Source organism: Mastacembelus armatus, chromosome 5 (genome assembly GCF_900324485.2).
Source record: "Mastacembelus armatus chromosome 5, fMasArm1.2, whole genome shotgun sequence".
Classification (NCBI taxonomy): Eukaryota; Metazoa; Chordata; class Actinopteri; order Synbranchiformes; family Mastacembelidae; genus Mastacembelus; species Mastacembelus armatus.
The window spans coordinates 23,798,857-23,818,487 of record NC_046637.1 but is presented as its reverse complement, the minus strand read 5'-3'; the positions used below and the strand labels follow the sequence as shown (position 1 = coordinate 23,818,487).

Sequence of the window (19,631 nt, the reverse complement as noted above, 5' to 3'; positions counted from 1 at the left end):
AGTCTCATGTAGCCAGCAAAGAAAAGCACATGGTGTTCACAATTAGTTCAAATGAATGGAGACAATCATCAATGCTGGTTAAAAATACTTGATGCATACTAAAAACCCCTTAACAGCACTATATGCAGAGAGCAGTATGGGTGATTTAAAATAGGTGTTTTTCGCTGGTTAAAAACTTTCTTCCTGGTCAAGCCTCATTTATTCACAATGTCATGACAGTAAAATATTTTGACACAGATGACCTCAGTGGTATATATGCTGCAAATCCTGTCACCTCAGGAGAGCTGACATGCGCTATGAGTGTTTGATATATTTGAAAAGAAAGAGGTTTGAAGCAAACTGATCAGAGTCGTGCGTGCGTCTGCGTTACAACAGGTGACGCAGACGCATGATGGTTCACAATCTGAGTATTAAAATGAACTCTGTTCCATATGTGTATGTACAAAGACATTGTGTCTGTGTTGGTGTTTGTGTTTCTGTGGCTCTTTTTTACATATTTGCCACTGTTTTGAAATGCAAATAAATAACAACATATGCTATTCAAACAAACCAAGAACCCGCCCAACTGTAAGCCTCACTTTGCTGAAAGCGTTCAGAATTTCCTTAAATTTCTTGCTACAGTGAACATCAGCTGACCAAACTACATCAACAAGGCAGCATAGCACCTCAAGAAAGAAGTTAATTTTTTTTTTTCACCCAAAGAAACTGACAGGATTCTGAGGTTTGCTTGAATGGCACAAGCATATTATTTATTACTTCCTGAAGCAGGTGAGGCCACCTCCTGATCCAAGGTTGGTTAGGCCAGCTTCTGGGCAGTCTCCGTCTCCTGCTGGGTGACCTTTTCCTCAGACATGATGGTCATCCATGGTGATACTGACCGGGTGATGGTCTGCTTGGCTATGTTGTAGTGGTTGATTAGGGTAAAGAGGCGCCCGCGGCCCCCAGGGCCCTGAGGGGGGTAGTTGCCATACATCCCAGCTGGCATGCAGCGACCTTGCTGCTCCAGAGAGGGAACAAGATCAGTTAGACTTCAATATTTGCTAAACTAAAAGATTAGCTAGCCTTAGCCACCATGAGCTAGTGGTCATACCAGACCAACTAAATGTTGCATTGTATTGCTACAGCAATAAAAAAAAAAAGTTTTTTATTTGTGAGAGGAAGACTGTTTATCTCAAAACTAGTTAAAACCTACTTAAATTAATGTATACATTTAAACCACAAGCTGGCTGATGTACGCCAGTAGTGATAGTCATACCAAAATGCTGCCTTCACATTAAAAAATGATTCACATACAAATCACGCCTACTGAATGGCTAGTAAACAATCCAATGATTGTCAAAGATATGACAGTAAATAAATATATCAAATAGCTCATCTGAAAAAACTCACAGAAGCTATGTGATTTATTATTGTCTAATAGAGTTACATTTCTAAAATCACTTTTCAAAACAATGTTACAAATCCCTGACAAGTTAAAGAAAAATGGCACTCCAGGTTTATAATAATAGAAATTATTATCAGTCCTCGTGAGCATTTACCGTGTAAACAAAGCTGTCAGGGCAGGGGTGTTCATACTGATAGACCTTATAGACGACCAGGAACACCACACACACCAGGAAGGCCAGGGCACAGATCACCAGCAGAGTCACCTAAAAGAGAAACAGCAGTGCAAGGCTGCAGTACTGAAATAAGGAAAACATGCGTGGAAGCTCAGCAGGAGAATGGCTTGTGTGACCATCTGCACAGCCCAACTCTCACCTCTCAGGGGAGTTATGTAATGGCTACTGGTGTTTCTGGGTAGTGGGAGGGGGATAAGACAAGATGTAGGAGAAATCACTGGCCATAGATGCTCAGCAACAAACGTGCACATTGTATTTGTGATTTGATATTGAACACGCTGTTTTGCTGAGTGTACATAGAGTAATTAAGAGTTACAACAGAGAAGCTGATTAATCCTGATGTAAATGGTGATTTCTATTGAAGGCTGTGCTGTCAGAATATTCTTGAGCGTTTCTTAGATAGGGAGTGAGGTGACATGCATCCGATGCATCTTTGTACTGTCTCCCAGTATGTTTGGCACAGGTTTGATAAGACTGCTAACAGGGAATTTCAGTATGAATAAAATAATATTGTTTTTATCTGTCTGTATGAATTCTGCAGATGCAGAGCAGACAGTACAGCGTGTACAAAGCAAAGCAACAGGAGCTCTGAAAGAGACTATCTGTGATGAAAAGGCTGCCTGCAGCATTTCAAAGCAGCGAAGTGGGGATAAGATCCTGTGTTCTCTGAGACTGTGGCAGCTTCTTTGCTTCTCAGGTGTTTGAGAATTACAGCTCTATTACTAAAGGAAGCCTGACACAATATGGAGGAAGGGCAGTGTAAAATCTGCATGCATAGCATGTGCAGTTTTATTAATTTTAAAGTATGAAAGGAGGTCTGTTACGTATGCTGTGCTCAGTCTCCCATCTCAGTGGTGGAAACTGGGATCATGTTTTTCTTTTTTCGTTCATAAAACCATGCGCTTTAATCATTTAACATGATGTCAAGAGCTCAACACATCTGTTGGCCAGGGTGATGCTGAGGGAGGTGGGAGAGATGCTGTCTTTTGGAGGCCATCACCATGGCAGCAGCTGAATCAACGAGAGTTTCATGGCGAGGTTAAATGAATCATTGTGCATTATGTCTCCCTTTATGCAGCCCCACAGGATGACAGGCAGTGCAGGAGACAGGACATGGAGGAGGACATGGCTTAGATGGGATGTAGTGATGGTGGTGACAAACGTCGTTTAGCTGCGGGAGGCATCTGTCCTCTCTCCTCCATACGCATGTGTGGGAGTGGGAGATAATGGAAATGAGATGGTGTGTGAAGCGACGTGGTTCTTACTTTGAGTCGCTCAGATACACCTTCGATGATGCTGATTGAGAACTCTGCGATTTTAGGAGATCGTAGCTTTCCCTTCCTGCTCTCACCATCGTAGTCTGCCTTTGTCTTCACCACCACCTGGTAGAAACACATCACACGCAAATAAACCACATATAAGAGAAGAGTCCTTAGGTTTACAGGGCAGTTCAGGGAAGCAGGGTGTGTAAAACGTTTTGTTTTGGACATATAGAAATAATAGGTCTGTAAACGAGCACTGTTAACCCAATAAACGCTGTTGTCCCTAATTTTCAGCAGCCTAATTGGATTAATTGGAAGAGGAATAAATGCACAACCCCACCCCCACCCCTCACTCTCTAAAGCAGCTGAAAAATCTCTTATTTTTTTAAAAAGATCTTACCTTGTCTGGTGGAGGAAACTGCAGCTGACTGGCATCCAGCGGTGTTATAAGAGGGATGGTGTCAAAGCCGTCTTCAGAAACCACCTTCCCGTTATTTTTCTCACTGAAATTATTCCCCAGTTTAACCATCTTCCCTGCAAGAAAAAAGCACCAAAGTGGGGGGGGCTAAATAAGCGCGTATTAGTCTAAATACACCGACTGTCCTCTGTTAGACTGCAGAAATCATTCAGAGAAACACTTTACGCACGCAAACAGCGGTACAGATCCAACACAATGACGCGAGGCGCTTTGTGGGCCATGAGAAAGCGTGTTAAGCACAAAGCGCAGGAGAAGACACACAAAGCTCCGACATAATAGGACTGAAAAAATCCCCCAAACACTTACCAGCTCGGCAGAATCGCGTTTTGAATCAGTGTATTTCTCCTGCTGCGGTGACTTTATTGTTCTAGCTCTGGTGTGTGTTTGTGTGTGTGTGTGTGTGTGTGTGTGTGTGTGTGTGTGTGTGTGTGTGTGTGTGTGTGTGTGTGTGTGTGTGTGTGTGTGTGTGTGTGTGTGTGTTTTGTAGGTGTGACGCAGCCGATTTGCGGCACAATATGGCCAGCTGGGTTAGTGCGCCGCGTTACCTCCGAGCTGGATGCTGCTCCTGGCGTCTGGGTGCACTGCAAGTGATGTAACATCCTCATCACATCCATCCGTGCACATCAGTGGCAGTGAGGCCAGGAGCTGATGGAGCCCACCCCATTTTAGGTTTAGAGTGATAATCTGAACATACACAATGTAGACTACTGTGTCAATGGAAGAGGGGAATTATGTCCAAATCCAATTTTGTCCATATAATATTTAAATGCTAATTACTACTAAATAGACCACAACTCAAGAAAACGCATTTTTGTATTAGTTAATTATTATTTAATGGTTCATCAATTAAAATTCGTCCTGTTGAAACTAAACTGCTTCATTAGGTCAGTGTGAGTATTTTTATCAGAATTGTCTGACAAGGATTTTTTTTTTTAAACTACTAAATTGACTAGTGTAGATCTAACAGGCCTGTTCACTTCAAACTGTTTAACCTGGGCAGAAAATGTTTTTGTTTAATCCCATCACTAATAGTCAAAGGTTGACTGTGAACATGGGATTTTAGGGCTTTGTTGATAATATTCTGCCTGGATGTGTTAGTTTGGTGCTACAATATATAGTCTAGTTTCTCACATATCAGATTTGCTCTACAAAAGTATAAAAAACCATGGCATCAGAAATGTTTAAGAATTTTTTAAAACTATTTTATTCTTCTGATTCTTCTGTCTCTTCATCACGTCTGGTATCCAGTGGCCTGTTGCTCAGGCTACACTGTGAATGAAAGAGGGCAACGAGAGGATGAAGTCCAGTCTGTTGAGCCGCAGTGACAAGGAGGCAGTAGAGGAGAAAATGACAGTAATCTCCTCACGTTGAGACACGAAACTGAAAAGCTCTTTAGTGGACGGGCTCGGTGGCCATGAGAGCTGCAGTGCCTCCAGGTGATGCCGCTTGCTGCTGAGTTGCCTATTAAACAGTGCGTGATGAGTCTCTGGTGCAAAGTCATTAGCTATTAGAGTTCCCTCCGGGGGCTAAGAGGTGAAGTTATGTGTTGAGTCGTGAGGACGTGAGTGCACAGGGACACAGTTAGATAACTTTCCACTGAATACTTTATTTTTTTACATGTGAAACAATGGCTGAGCTGCAAATGTTGCACTGATGTTAAAGTAAAACCAGCTTCATTTCAATGGGTCACATTTAGAAAAATAAGGTAGTTTTTTTTTTTTCTTTAATTTCACAACTTCATCCACTCCAGACCCCTTTGATCTACAAAAGTAGTTTTATTAATACAAGTCAACTCTTTTAGATAGATTTTTATGTTAAGATATTGCTCTTTTTCACAATATGAGTGCATGTTACCGAGCAGGTAACTGTTTGGGTGCTTAATGCTTCAGCCTCCACTGCACAGGTCTCCACAGACATTAAAACAACTTGTTTTTGGCCCATTGCTGCATGTACTGTAGCTATAATCTCTGCAGGTTCTTGTTGATGGTGATTATTTTTCATGGCTTCTGCACTGGTAGAGACACACAGTCCAACAACATGTGTAAAAGTAATTTGGAAAGTCTGTGATAATTGTGTTTGCAGCGGTGTGGTGTGGCGCAGCAGTGGGATGTGTAGCAGGGACTTATGCTGCAGTTGTCTTCTCAGGGAAAAACACTAGAGGGCGATACCAGACCAATGTTTTACCAGTCACCACTGCTGTAGTGATTCTTTGATGACTATAATGTCAAACTGTGACACCCAGATCATTGTTTTTGTCTTTAAACAAACTCTACAAGGACACAGCACAGACAGCTGCACAGATGTTTCATTTCTATTTGACTGATACACAATAAATGTCATTGTCATTAGTTACTAAATTCACAAATCACTGAATTTGTCCTTTTTCAGAATCATCAAGATGAGTGGAGGGATTGCATCAGATCTTTTATTAAGGTAAGTTATGGTACCACAGTGCAGAAATACTCCATTACAAGTATAAAAACAAAGGACTGATGTAAAATTACTTAGGTAGCAAGTATTAGCATCAAAATCTACTTAAAGTACCAAAAGTACTCGCTTTGCAGAATGGCATTATTAGTATATTAGTATCTGAGACTGATTACTTTAATTTTTGCAGCTGATAAAGTTGGAGCTTATTTGAATTGGAGTAATACCTTGATTGATTCTTCTGATTTATTTATGTTTATATATTTAGTAGTATTAACGTGAATAATAAATAATGATTACCTAAAGTTATTAAATGAATGTAGAGATGTAGAAAGTTCAAAATTTGCCTTAACAGTAAAGTTTAAAGTAGCAGAAAAGTACAAGTAGTAGTAGTAGTAGTAGTAGTAGTAGTTCTTAGGCACAGTATTTTAGTAAAATTCTATAGTTGCTTTCTGTGACTGGAAGAGGGAAATTGTGTGTTTGTGATGCAAAAAGAGCAGTTAATGTATATCTGATGTTGTTGTTAGTTGTTAGTGTAAAACTATACCTCTCATCCTGTTGATGGTCAGAGTGGGGCTGGAGCTGATCCTGACTATGGACAGATCAGCAGTACATCACAAGGCTGACACATAGAGACAGACAAACATTTAGTGTAAAACTAGGATTCCTTGAAATGTAAATAACTATGCTGTTCTCTTTATGCTGTTGTTTATGTCACTGCTATTGTTCATTACAGCATATAAGACAGTTTAGCCTTAATACTAGAATGGTTTAGTTATTCATAGGTAATCTCTGCACTATCCTTACCATTCAGTAAAACACCAGCTGAAAATGTCTTTACTTGTAACTTATGAAGTCTAAAATGTGACTAAATCTTACATAGCACTGCAACTGCTGTGTCTTTAAAACCCACTCTGTTCCTGGCCCTTTGCCCATAAAGTTCATTTCCCATTTCCCATCCAGCCACATGGACTAAGCTCCGCCACGCAGAGAGAGCAAGTATTCTCACTCAGTCACAGCGGCAACCAGTGCTCTGAGAACAGACTCCCTTACGGATGCCTATCACCAACCAAAGACTTTTGAATCCACTGTGTTGTGAAGGACTCAAAGATCACAGCAGACCGATCACAGGCTGTCAGTCCGCAGAGAAGCTGAGGTATGATTTACATTCTGACAATTGTCTGCCTGTCAGGTGCACTGTCATTAGGGTCATTATCTGCTCAGAGTAGACTATACAGCATGTTTACATTAGGAAACTATATTAGTTTTCTGGTATTGATGTGCTGACTTTTGGACAGTGTGTCAGATGACTCACTGAATGTGCTGTGTCTAGTTTAAAAGTCCTGCTGCTATGCAGGAGCTATTGTCTTTTACATGAACACAAAGCCTCTTTTCATGAATCTGTAATTCCCCTCACTAGTCGACTGAGCGGTTTGTGGTGGGTGTGATATATGGAGCAGTTATCTCCTCATTAAAGATAGTTGGCAGGTTCCTGAAAGTTTGTCCCAGATATTTTTATTATTGTGCACTTAAAAAAAGTCACAAAGGTCTGAATAGAAAAGACTATGGCAAGAACAACAAGGTTACGACTGAATATCTGAGCGCTTGTTCAAGCTTCAGACAGAACTAACTGTTAAAGTTCTTCCAGCAGGCAGCAGCAGGCTGTATAAACAGGATGTTGGTCTGCACACACACACATAGTCTGGTTGAATTACCAAGCTAGGGCACAGGCACCACCATCAGTGCTGTAATAAGCAAAGAGATGTTTCTCTAGAAACCGGCCGCTGTGTTATTGTGGACAACTTGTATTGAGGCTGCATCATGTGAGCGACTGTGCTGCCAAGGTTTCTGGGAACATGAGGTCACAGGGAGACACACCCAGAGGCTCGGGGTTCTGTGCAAGAAATGTCAAGGGTGGAAGATATTCAGCAATGGCTCTGACCGACTCACACGCCGGAAGGAAACGTAGCTTTGTTGGAATTTCCATTCAGTTTGGAGCGAAAGAATATTGGTCTGGATGTGCTATTTATACTGACACACATGGGAAGAGTCATTTCCCCCTCAAATACAGAAAGAGAAGCTCTGTGACAGCTGTAAGAGTACTGTGTAATGTGCTTTATTTAAACACATGAGATTTCTTGCAAAATGTGAAAGTGGTGTTGGTTCGTCTTTGGTAGTGCGGAAAGGATGATTTTGAAAGAGGCTGCTCCATTAAGTAAAAATACATGAATGTGTTAATAATGAGGCTCATTTCAAGATCAACTAAAATGACCTGTCAACTTCTGAAAGCTTTTAACCAGCAGTGGAAGAAGCACTGAGATCATTTACTTAACTAAAAGTATAAATGCCACAGTGGAATAACAAGCTTCTCTGTTACAGGTAAAAAGCTGTGAAATTTGATTTTTACTTAAGTAAGAGTCCAAAAGTATCAGCAACTGAATATACTTGAAATACCAAAAGTAAAACTACTCAATGGCACAGTTGTAATGTGCACATATGTAATAATGTATTTTACATTATTGGATCATATTCACTGATGCATTATTGTGTTCATCACTTTAATGTTGCAGCTGGTAAAAGTGGAGCTAATGTTAACTAACTAACTGCTTATAATTTGAGTTACTTCACTGCTGGGTAGTTTGTGAATTTAATACTCAGGATCACTAAGTTTTATGGTTATACTGTATATTGTTTTATGTATCTGATTCTAAAACGTAACTAGTCACTAAAGATATATACTGTAATTAATGTAGTCAAGTCAAAGTATGAAGTAGCCAAAAATGGAAATACTCATATTTAGTACAGAGACCTCAAAACTGCACTAAATTACAGAACTTGAGTAAATGTACTTGGTTACTTTCCACCACTGCATGTAAATCCCCACCTTCTGACCTCTCCTCTCCTTCACATCCAACAAGTGTATTTTCCTGAGCTGGAATCTCTTTTGTCTTTTCACTGCTTCAATCTAGATTTGCAGCAGATCAGATTTAGAGTTGCAGACAGAGGGGGCTGGGAGGGTCGGAGTCAGCCGGAAGTGAAATGGGGTAGAGGGAAGAGCTGAGTCAACACAGGATTCTTTCTCATACTTGTTTCACTTCTGGTCTTGTTCCCCTCAGTGGAATCACAGGCACAGACTGATTTCAATAATACAGAGGTACCGACAGGCGCAGGCAGAGACATGGTGGGACTAAAATGAAATAAAAGGGAGTTGAGTCTGGTGGCAGAGCTTGATTTTCTGTCTTTGTCTAGATCAAAGAGAGAACAATCAAGTGAAACATTAGTAAGACTCATTATAAAGAGCTACAACAATGGAATTTGTACAGTAGAGTGACATTTAAACTAGCACAAAGGCATCAAAGGTTCAAAACAAACTAGGGCCTTGACTAACATCTTTCTGTCATGTCTCATTTGGGATATCATCCATCCCATACTATGTACTGTATATACCATGTGTGCACACCACATTAATGCAGTCTAGCCTGGAGTGAAACTAGCCACGACCTCATGGCTGTTTTTGTGTGCACTATACTTAAATGTAACAAACTGGCACCTGGCATGCTCTATATGCTCACAACACCAATTCCAGTCTTTTAAACTGTGAAACCATCATGACGTTTTTTTTCACTGAGCTGGATTTCTGAAGTATATTTTCCAAAATTACAGACTGCACTCAACAGTGCATGCAGGAGAGCCTAGCCCCGCCCTCTACCATAATGGAAAGCCATATAAAATAAATAAGGTCCTTCCCTATGGGGGGAAACTATGAATGATGATGATGATGGAGTTCCTCCTACTGCTGTACTGTGTGGTCACTCGGACACACAGCGAGACAGACATTACACAGACTCTGGTAGTGCTCACAGCTGATGTCAGACTTCACCTGATGATAGATCAGGATCATCAGCATATCTAAACAACCTTTTCTCCCGCAGTGTGGATGAGTAGTGGGAAAGATTGTACCATAACACTGTAGTCCAGACCTTTTTGACCTATGACCTCTTACAAAAGAGCTGTCTAGTCAAGCCTCAGTTTAGGATTGGTAAGGTTTTGGGCTGAGTAAATCACAAAGCACTAAAAAGTAGGAGTGAAATCCAGACTTAAAAACATTTTTACTCAATTGGATGTTATTGTGTTCAACTGAATTAAGCTAATTAAAATAATTTATTTCAGTTCATCAAATTGATTTGTTTAAATTGGATGTATTTATTATAATTAATATAAATTGAATTCAAAAATTTAAAAATGTAATTTTTATGATAAACTTAAATAAATCAATGCAGTATAATTAAGCTCTAATGATTTTAATTATATGTTAAAATAACTTGGGGAGAATCAAATGTCAGCAGTTCTGGTCTAACTGCAGACATGTGGCCCAGGTCTTCCCCTTCTCTCTACTTCAGTATCCTCTGCTCCCTGTCCACCTCTGTGAACAACATAGAACACAAATGCCAGGAAAAATAATGTCTACATATATTTAATGCCTTTTATATACAGTTCCATTAAACTCTACACTGACTGATCAGCCACAATATTAAATCCACCTGCAGTTGAGGTAAATAACTGATTATATCATCATAGCAATACCTGTCAAAGGGGTGGGATGTATTAGGCACCAAGTGCCAGTCAGCTGAAGCTGATAAACAGGTAAAATGAGCAAACATAAAGATCTGAGCAACAAGGACCAAACTGTGATGTCTGGATGACTGGATCATTGTCCCCAATTCTGTGGCCAGAAGTGATCCAAAGAAGGACTGTTGAACTGTTGAACTGGTGCCTGTGAAAGACTTACAGGCTAGCCTGTCTGTTGTCATCCCTACTGGAGTATACAGTGGTGAAAAACCCAATGCTGGCTGTGACAGACGTGTCAGGCCACAGACCAGTCGGAGTGCCCATGCTGAAGCTGTCCACCACTGAAAGCACCTACAGGTTTACACTGGAGCAATGGAAGAAGGGCCTGGTCTGATGCGTCATGTTTTCTTTTACATCACGTGGATGGCCAGGTGTGTGTGCAGCGTTTATCTGGAGAAGCAATGTGCTTTGGGAAGAAGGCCAGCCAGTGGGCACAGAGTGATGGTCTGATGGGAGACCTTGGGTCCTTGCATTCATGTGGGTCTTACTTTGTCAGGTACCACATACCTAAACTGCAGACCATGTGCTCCCCTTCAAGTCAGAACTATTCCCTGATGGAAGTAACCTCTTCCTGCAGGATAATGTGTCCTGCCACACTGCAAGAAATGTTCAGGAACAGTTTGAGGAACAAGAGTTAAAGGTGTTGCCTCGGGCTCCAACCTCCCCATATCTCAATCTGATTGATCATCTGAGGGATGTGCTGCAGGCCCCACCTCACAGCTGACAGGACTTAAAGGATCTGCTGCTAACATCTTGCTGTCAGATCCAAGAGGAACCTATCAGAGGTCTTGTGGTGTCCAAGCTTCAACAAGTCAGAGTTGTATTGACAGTTTTAATATTGTAGCCTCCCATCAGTGTATGAGGACTGCAATAACAAATATTGCATCATAGGTTACTGCAGCAGTGAATGCATCTGGGCTTGGGTGTGGGGTAGGAAAAAATAAAGGACCCTCTAACAACAGTTTAATCGATATCTATCTGACAGACCGATTATTGGGGTATCTTATACTTGAATCGAAAGACATTATTTAAAATAGTAGTCTGAAAATATACAGAATGTCACCTTTTTATTTTAAGAATGACAGCATGTGATACTTAGTGAGATGGGCCCCAACTGTAAATTAAACCCTGCAAGTCAAAATCATGGCAAGGAAAAACTTTTCTTTCATCAGTAACATCTGACTAATCTTAACAAGACAGAGTGAGGACTCAAACCTCACCTAAATACCGAAATACGTCTGTTATCTGCAGGTATGAGATGCCCGATGTCTGGTCTCATTTAAAAATGAAGCACACAACACTGTTTGTAGTTGGTGTGTGTGGTATGTTAGAGGGGATGACATTTTCCTGCTCCTTGACCTGTGACCTGTTTTCAACCCAAAGTCAGCGTGGAAAACAAGCTGTCTTTTAGAGGGACATTCCAATAGTGAGTTTTAGTGACTGGCTCCAGTTGGTTATATCTTTGAAAAGCACTTCTCAGTCTTAATAAAAATAAAGACAGAGAAATAACTGTCCACTTTCCTAAATCCCAAGTGTGGACTGATGCGAATTTATGTAGATTTTGAGCATTATTTCTCATATAACCCACATCCTGTTTCAGCTCCAAAAAAGACTCTAAGACACTTTGTTCCCACTTGTCTGTGAGAGGACAATCCAAGGAAACACTGCCACTGCAGGGATAGTCGCATTTCCTCACCAGGAGAAGTGACAGTATATTTACTCTGCAAGATTAATATGCACAGGGACTGGTTATGTTGCACAGATTGCACAACCTATGTACACTCCAGTGTTCAATGTAAGAGTTGGGGAAAAAAGGCACTTCAATGCAAAACAGAAGAAATTCAGTTATTAGTACATTACCATTATCCAGAAGACGAGATGAGCTGTGAAGAGAACTGAAAACAGCTAAGCATTATCAGTCACTAATCATGTTTTGCATAGTTACTTCTGAAAAAAAATTGTTAGTAGTAATGAAAGAATGTTTTCCTTTGATGCTCTCGCAGTGTCAGGAACTGGTCAAGCCAGATCTCTCCAGAGCCCTCAGCCATGTCCTCACACATGAATGAATTCAAACTTTATCTCATGACTTTCTACCCAACACAGCTGGGCACACAGGACACAAACTGATCCCGCCCAGATTTATTACATAGCACTATCAGCTGTTGAATATTCACTTGCAAGAAAGGACAGTAGGTTAAGGGAGGAGACTTCACAAGGAGCAACCAGGACACACCTGTCAAGGCGGAAGAAATCTGACAGCAAAGGAGCACCTACTGACCCCTCTCAGAGGAGTGAAGCAGCGTATGCCTACTAGCTAATGGAAATACACACTTGTGGCAGTGTCTGTCGATCAACTAAAGAGAAGGAAGATCAAAATGGGTGGCACAGTAAGTCAGAACAAGAGCAGCAAGCGAGCCAGTTCAAGGAGTCACACCAACAGAATCATGTGAGTCAAATCACTTAACTGTTTAATGCTGATTTAAGTGTATTCCCAAAAACAATTGTTTTAATTCATTAATTTCAAACTTTGCCTGTTGCTGTTTCCTGATCTTATAAATTTAGTTTTTTTTTTTTAACTCTCCCATATTAACTAGTTAAACATGTCTCTTAACTATGCTGGAAAACACAGTACTGTACTTCTATCTTCACCTGTTGCGTTTTTCTGTTTGGTGTCAGACTGGTCTCTGATCCACATGTACACGTGCACACACATGCAAATACTCGCACACCCTCAAAATGAACCCACAGATAAGCCTGTACTGTATGGATCTAGACTGTAAAATGTTTGCTCACTGGCCTAAGTGTGTGTGAGGATGTGTGTGTGTGTGTGTGTGTTTGTGCAAACATTCCAGGGACAATAAAATAGGATGTGCTCTTATCGAATAAGCAATGAACCAAATGGAACCAAAAGGTTGAGCATGTTCAAAATTTATTGTACAACATTTAAAAAAAAAAAGAGAGTGGGTGTTTGGGACACCACTACAGGGAAGTTGTGACTGGTTTAACATGATCAGATAAAGGGTTGCCTGAACAGATCTACATGTCTCATCACAGTATGATCTCACAAATACAGCTTTACTGTCAATATTTGCTTGAGGCGATCCATGTCTTCTTTGTTCTGGGAGGCACCATGGCAGCTCTCCTCTGTAACTTGGACTACAAACATGGTTGACCATGTGCACATGCTGCAGTGTTTCTTGGTTCTTCTTCTTTTGAACTGTAAACATTCTACACATGTTGACTTGAGGTGGAGAGGAAGAAACATACTTGACAACCACAGCAAGTAACTTCTAACACTGACAATTTTCTTGTTTCCACTTGCCCACAAAAGTACAACCCAAAGAAATACTGCCACCTCAGGAATAGCCACATTTTCTCACTCAGCAAAGAAAGTGTATTCCCTCTGCAGGATTATTTTGCATTGGCACTGGTTATGTTGCACAGATTGCACAACCAAAGTATAACTCAGTGTCTTTGGCTTTGACTTTTTCAGTGTTCTCTGTAATTTATTTGCCATATATCATATTTCTTTAGGGGATAAAGTGATTCTGTTTATTCACACACAGTATCCACAATAAATATGCACACTTGCACTCATCCTAACTTTGGCCGTCTGTATCAAAACTTGCTTGTGTGGTCCCAGGCCCTTCTGCTCGGACCCAGGTGGTGGGTGACTTGTTCTTTTGTGTTTTGCAGGCTAGCATGTCGGGCTGGCACGAGTCAGCGAACCTCTCACGTGCCTTCTCCCAGTTCTTGTGGGACTTGGACCTCGGTGTAGAGATGCTGTCCAAAGACATGGTGGCGGCAGCCCCCAATCCTGACTGGGATTTTCTGATTTTCAGTTCAATCTGCAGAGAAAGAAAATCTGATCATTGTGTTGCTTCACAACACATAGGAGAGAACACAGTCTACAAAAAGGATGTCACAAGATTGTCTCACCGGGTCTTTCATTCCAGTTCCTTCTTTCCCCAGCCCCTCGCCTTTCTTCCAGCCCATCTTTTCCAACATCTTCCGCCCTTTATTGATTTCACTGATCTCCCTTTGAAAGGGAAAAACATGACACTGTGACCTCGTGTGTCTATTATTTCAGGTCTTTAGTAACAGCCAACGACAACATACTTACTCATGAACAGAAGCGGGTGCATCATCTCGTTGGAAAACAGCTTCACTGCCCACTGTCTGTCGCCGAGACTCAGCTCGGTCCTTGTATTTGGGATTCCTCAGGGACTTGGCCTCCTCATACTCACTGCTCTGTTTACAGAAAACCACAGAGGCAGGTGGTTACATAAAGAGAGGAAGTGAGTATAAAGTAAAACAGCCTGCTGTTACTCCTGATAACACTCACCTGCAGGCCATATTTAGCCTTCATCTGCTTCAGCTCCTTCTGTCTCAGTGCTTCTTTATCCTCTTTGGTGAGAGCAGGCCCTTTGGGGAAACACAGCCGGACGTAGTTGTATGTAGTAGTAGTATTAAAGCTAATTCTGCCACTTTGCAATCATCTTCATTAGATCGCATCCCTGCTTACCTGCCATCTCGTCTCTCTTGTGCTTGCTGAGGTGAGCCATCACCTGACCTGGTTCACACCCATCACAGGTATCAGTGCCGGAGTGGATATGAAAGGAGAGCACGGTCTCTCCCATCTTCACCTCATCACCGTGCATAAGCGCATATGGCTCACACTTGGTCTTGGGCTGCAAACGATATGAGTATTTACTGAAGAAGTCCTTACTAAGTTTATGTTTTATTAGTTTATTTTGAAAAAGAAAACAGAAACTGCAACAAAGCACTGACTTGTAAGATTCGATTTCCATTAACAACCGTCCCATTTTGGCTTCCCTGGTCCACCAGCATGTAGCCTTGTTGTTCCTGGTCAAAGTACACCTCTGCATGGAACTGGAACCAAACACAATTTATACTTAGCTTCTTTAGCCCTCTACTACACAAAAGAAGCACTTCACTTCAGTGCCTTAAAGAGCGATACCTTGCTGACTCCCAATTCTGGTATTCGGATTGCATGGTCCATGTCTTTCTCTCTGCAAAACAAAGACAATATTTCTGAGCCATTCCATGATTTATTCTGAGATTAAAACCTTTCCCACTGTGAGCTGCATGTACTCACTTTTAGCTCTTTGGAGTGAAATTATTAACCCTTTTACTGAGACAAAACTCGTATTGCCACCTGACAAGAGAGAAAGAGAACCAACCTGCCAATGGTGGCTGGAGAGTCGGCTGTGATGATGAACAGAGTGCCCACTTGCAGCACCGGAGACCTGACCACCGTGACCCTTACACAGGGAGGCCAAATGTCTTTGACTGTAAGATAAAGAATCCCATTGTACCGTCACAGGAACGTGATGGTCTTGTAAAGCTACAGTGCTGAGAACAAATGACAGATGATCTTCTAGCAAGCTTCAAGCTACTACAGGATAAAACAAATTTACCTAAGAATTAACTGTGAAGGTGTGTGCACTAAACAAGTTCTGACCTCAGCCTGTTTTTCCTCTCACCTTGTTGGCCCTGAGTTTCCATCTCTGACTCTGGGCTCTCCTTGGAGGGTGAGTCAGAAGACAAAGAAAATGAATGAGCAGACTCCACGTCTTCTTTCTCTGACTCTGTGATCTCACCTTCTTCTGGCTCACTGTCCCCCTCTGAGCCATCAGTCTGAGTTGGACTCTTTTTCCTTTTATGCTTTCCTGACTTTGATTTCTTCCTTTTCTTTTTTGGTCTTCGCTGAGCTTCATGGTGTGAACCGTTTTTTTGCTTCTTCCTCTTTGATGAAAATTTATCGTTCTCCTCCCGACATTTAGAAGAATCTTTTCTACGTGGAGCCGTGTCTGGAGATCGAGACCTCCCCCTCAGTTTTCGCGATTCTGTGTCTCTCTTAGTTGTTTGCCTTTTGACCCAATTGTTTTCTTCTTCTTCCAACTTTACCTCATCAAGTATTGGCTCCTGTCATCAGACAGTCAACAGTCAGATTGCCACCTCCACGGACAACAGGCCAGCTGGCTTTTTACTGTAGATCCATGTCTTTTGGCACAGCGTTCTTATACATATGGTCTCAGTCTTCAAAGACAGTGCATTCCAGGGCCCAACCACGTTAAATGTCTTACTTTGTACCGCGATTTATGAGAACAAGGGTCTAAATCCTTGAGTTAGTTATGGTTTGTCGCACTCCAGCTAGCAACTAGTTAGTTAGAGTCAGCGATCTTCCACTTTCCCAGTTTGCCATGACTATTCATTGAAGTTTTTGAAGTTTTATCTATTACTTAAGTGCATGTTTGACACGGCCATTCAAAAGTTTTACAAGACATCTTGCCTTTACTAAAACAGTTAAGATCTTAGTTTTATTAATGGAATGTAATGGTAAAAACTATTAAATAAGTAGAAATACTTTAAATGCTGTAAAGAGTGTACCTCTGCGGGAAGAATTCCGGTAAGAGGATATCTTCATTTTAGCCAAAGAGTTAGTCACCTCGTGCACCTAGGTCAGAGGAATAGTCTTTTAAGTGAACTAGCCTCGAATCAGTACAAAAATTAAAAAGCCTGTATTTGAAGTCTGAGACCAATAACATTATGACTAAAATGAACTACAAAGTCAAAAGCCAGCTCACAGCCACCAAGTAAAAAGTAAATTCATGCCATGAAGCAAAAAAAACAACTAGTGATTATATACCTTATCATCCTGATGCAATGTTTTCTTGACCCCTTTCTTGAACTTCTTGCCTTTCTTTTCAGCAGTATACTTGTCTTGGCAATGCTCTGCACCTGTCTGTGCAACAGGCATCTCAATCCTGGAGTGAAACTGGTATCTCCCACTCTCTGCATCATAGTAGTAGTAGATGCCTGTGTTGGCATCGTAGTGCAACTGACTGGCCTAAGGAGGGAAAAGGTGTAAGATCAAAAGAATGCTATAAAATCCTAATTTGTTGCTAAAGTGTATTCCATTGTAGAAAGCAACATTTTACATAAAAGCAATTGACGAACCGAGTCGTAATAGAAGCCTGTGCTGTGATCATAGTACATCCCAGTATTCTCATCAAAAACAAACCCAGTCTGGGTCATAGCCTCTTCAGCGGTCGCCCTCAACATATCAGCAATGGATCCTCCATCAGCCTCCTGAACCAGACGGTATGGACACAATTAGCCAGTTCATTCATCCAGTTCCAATAACCAGGTGTGTTTTGAGTTATTGATACAGTTGAAGAAGCAATTACCTGAGCTACTAGTACCATTTAATGCATATAACTACTAACTAACTTTTTAATTAAGCTGACCTCTGCTGTGACCACAGCACTGCTGTCAGGTTGTACTGACTCATCTGCAGATGTTGCGTCATTCTGTGTTGAAACCTGTGCTGCTTCACAGCCATCAGCTGCATCCACTGCTGTGTTCAGGCCTTCCTGAGTGTCTTCTGCCTCTGGGTTCTCATAGCAGTCTCCATAGTAGTAGTTGTAGAAATCTGGAGAGACATTTGCAACAGTTTACTTACGTACTGACTGGCTGACATAATCATCTGTTTCAATTGACATGCAGAAAGTAAACGCACACCTGTTTGTGTCCATACATATTCTTCTGTCTGAGCTTCACCATCAACTCTGTCTTTGTCTTTCTTCTTCCTTTCATGAATCTCTGCACTCAGCTGCTCAACCTGAAACAGGACATTTTGCATTTGCAGACATTCTCGGAACAACTGCAATAACATGATATTGACATTGTAATGATTTTGCAAGTTCAAGCCGATTTATTACAGGGTTTTCCAGATGTGGGAAATAAAAACCACTTCTCCACTTCCATCAAAAGAAAATCTTTCACTAAAAAAGACCAGCAATTCTAGTTGTCACAGCAAAAATGGACTGCATAAGTGTGGCTAAAAGCTGCCATCTACTAACTGAAGAGATGAGCTGTATTAAATCTAATATATGGAAAGACTTTTCTTTATTATTCCTGCAAAGTAAATGAGGACAGCTCTGAACAAATGAAACGGCTGATAGCTCATGTATTACTGACCTGTCTCCTCAGGTCTTCGTTGTAGCTCTCTGTGCTCCTCTGCACTCTCTCAGACTGGCTCAGCTGCTTCTGTAACCTGGCCAGCTCCGCCCTGCACTCTCTGAGCTCCTGCTTCAGCGAGTCCACTTTCAGACGCAGCTCAGCCACTTCACACTCGGTGTCCTTTTCTCCACCGTCCTTCCCCATCAGTTCAACTACAGGCGGCAACAGTACAGCTCTTAACGCGTCCACAGGAGCTGCTTTAGCTGTCATATTACTCCGGCTGTGACGTTAACTGACGCTTTGACGTCTTTCAGCAGAGAACCGGTGTAAACATTGATCGCAGACAGGCTTATTACTGACACTAGTCGGTGGTTAACAAAGCTATAACGTTACAGCCGCTCTCTTACCGTGTCTTTCGTTTGCGTCTCTTTGGCAGTGAAATTCTTGTCAGCCCGCCGCTTGAATCAACCTGAAAGTTGAGAATAAACATCTTGTAACTACCCTGCATCCCCGACACAGTCGAGTACATGTTTTGATGATAATTTGACAGTTACAGTTATAACCGTGGAAATGTTTACAGTCCACCCTGTTCACGACCGCCATTTATTAGCAGCTAACTACCTAAAGATACGTCACAGCGGAGGTACTTCTTCTTCAACGTTGGCGGACTTGTTTGCACTTTGCCTCTCTGTAATGTCACAAAGAACTTTAGCGCCACCACGTGGTGAAACACACTATTATATATATAAATAATTTATTGCTTCAAATATAAATTATACGTGTCAATACAATGCAGTAGTGAAGCTGTTTAATATAAATGGGGTTTGTATGAATTTCATGAATTACATTTGAATTGCTATTTAGTGCTATGATTTCTATGAGAACATGAAACAAACTTTTTTTGCAGTCCTTATTTCATATGGAGCACTGTCTGGGTGTTATTATGCTGTTTGACCACTAGATGCCGCCACAACACATGAATTCATTTATCTGACAACTTAGAATTGTGCTGAGAGGAATGACCTGGTCTCTGTTCCACATATCCTTATTGTTCTTCTCTGTTCCTCAAGCACATACTTTATTCCTCTGGCCACATTTTGACTCCCTTTCTTTCTCCTCCTGCTCTTCAAGTCTTTGTTCTCTCCTCTCTCCACCATTCTTTCTGCATTCTTCAGTTTCCAGAAACATCTGATGCATTCAGAGCCATTAGTTTGCTGTGACTCACTC

At 41.4% G+C, this 19,631-nt stretch overlaps 3 protein-coding genes across 6 annotated transcripts in view; 1 reads left to right on the top strand and 2 right to left on the bottom strand.

The window, feature by feature from the left end:
• Positions 1-40: 40 nt before the first annotated feature.
• LOC113130565 (neuronal vesicle trafficking-associated protein 1) lies at positions 41-4,166 on the bottom strand. Of its 2 annotated transcripts, XM_026307305.2 has the most exons (5): positions 3,666-4,166; positions 3,282-3,415; positions 2,885-3,001; positions 1,539-1,649; positions 41-997 (listed from the first exon to the last, which is right to left on the bottom strand). In XM_026307305.2, the coding sequence occupies exons 2-5, from the start codon at positions 3,408-3,410 to the stop codon at positions 797-799; spliced, it is 558 nt and encodes a 185-aa protein (XP_026163090.1). In that variant the 5' UTR covers positions 3,411-3,415; positions 3,666-4,166; the 3' UTR covers positions 41-796. The 2 variants fall into 2 exon arrangements, with proteins under 2 accessions (XP_026163090.1, XP_026163092.1); XM_026307307.2 differs by lacking the exon at positions 3,666-4,166 and having other exon boundaries at positions 3,282-3,628.
• A 1,611-nt stretch (positions 4,167-5,777) lies between these two features.
• tacc1 (transforming, acidic coiled-coil containing protein 1) overlaps positions 5,778-19,631 on the top strand; it is a 28,386-nt gene continuing 14,532 nt past the window's right edge. Inside the window, exons 1-2 of one of the 2 annotated variants that reach the window (XM_026307296.2) lie at positions 5,778-5,792; positions 6,750-6,942. In XM_026307296.2, the coding sequence (XP_026163081.1) occupies positions 6,842-6,942 (101 nt within the window). In that variant the 5' untranslated portion in view covers positions 5,778-5,792; positions 6,750-6,841. Of the gene's footprint in view, positions 5,793-6,749; positions 6,943-12,669; positions 12,862-19,631 lie in introns of those variants that run through there. The other variant, XM_026307297.1, reaches the window with a different exon arrangement.
• Positions 13,338-19,047, bottom strand: aggf1 (angiogenic factor with G patch and FHA domains 1). Of its 2 annotated transcripts, none has more exons than XM_026307299.2 (16): positions 18,959-19,047; positions 18,812-18,873; positions 18,423-18,616; positions 17,964-18,063; positions 17,690-17,874; positions 17,400-17,531; positions 17,089-17,289; positions 16,830-16,896; positions 15,620-15,728; positions 15,397-15,448; positions 15,207-15,308; positions 14,941-15,106; positions 14,761-14,840; positions 14,539-14,666; positions 14,355-14,454; positions 13,338-14,263 (listed from the first exon to the last, which is right to left on the bottom strand). In XM_026307299.2, the coding sequence occupies exons 3-16, from the start codon at positions 18,606-18,608 to the stop codon at positions 14,015-14,017; spliced, it is 1,857 nt and encodes a 618-aa protein (XP_026163084.1). In that variant the 5' UTR covers positions 18,609-18,616; positions 18,812-18,873; positions 18,959-19,047; the 3' UTR covers positions 13,338-14,014. The 2 variants fall into 2 exon arrangements, with proteins under 2 accessions (XP_026163084.1, XP_026163083.1); XM_026307298.2 differs by lacking the exon at positions 16,830-16,896 and adding an exon at positions 15,923-16,364 and having other exon boundaries at positions 13,339-14,263.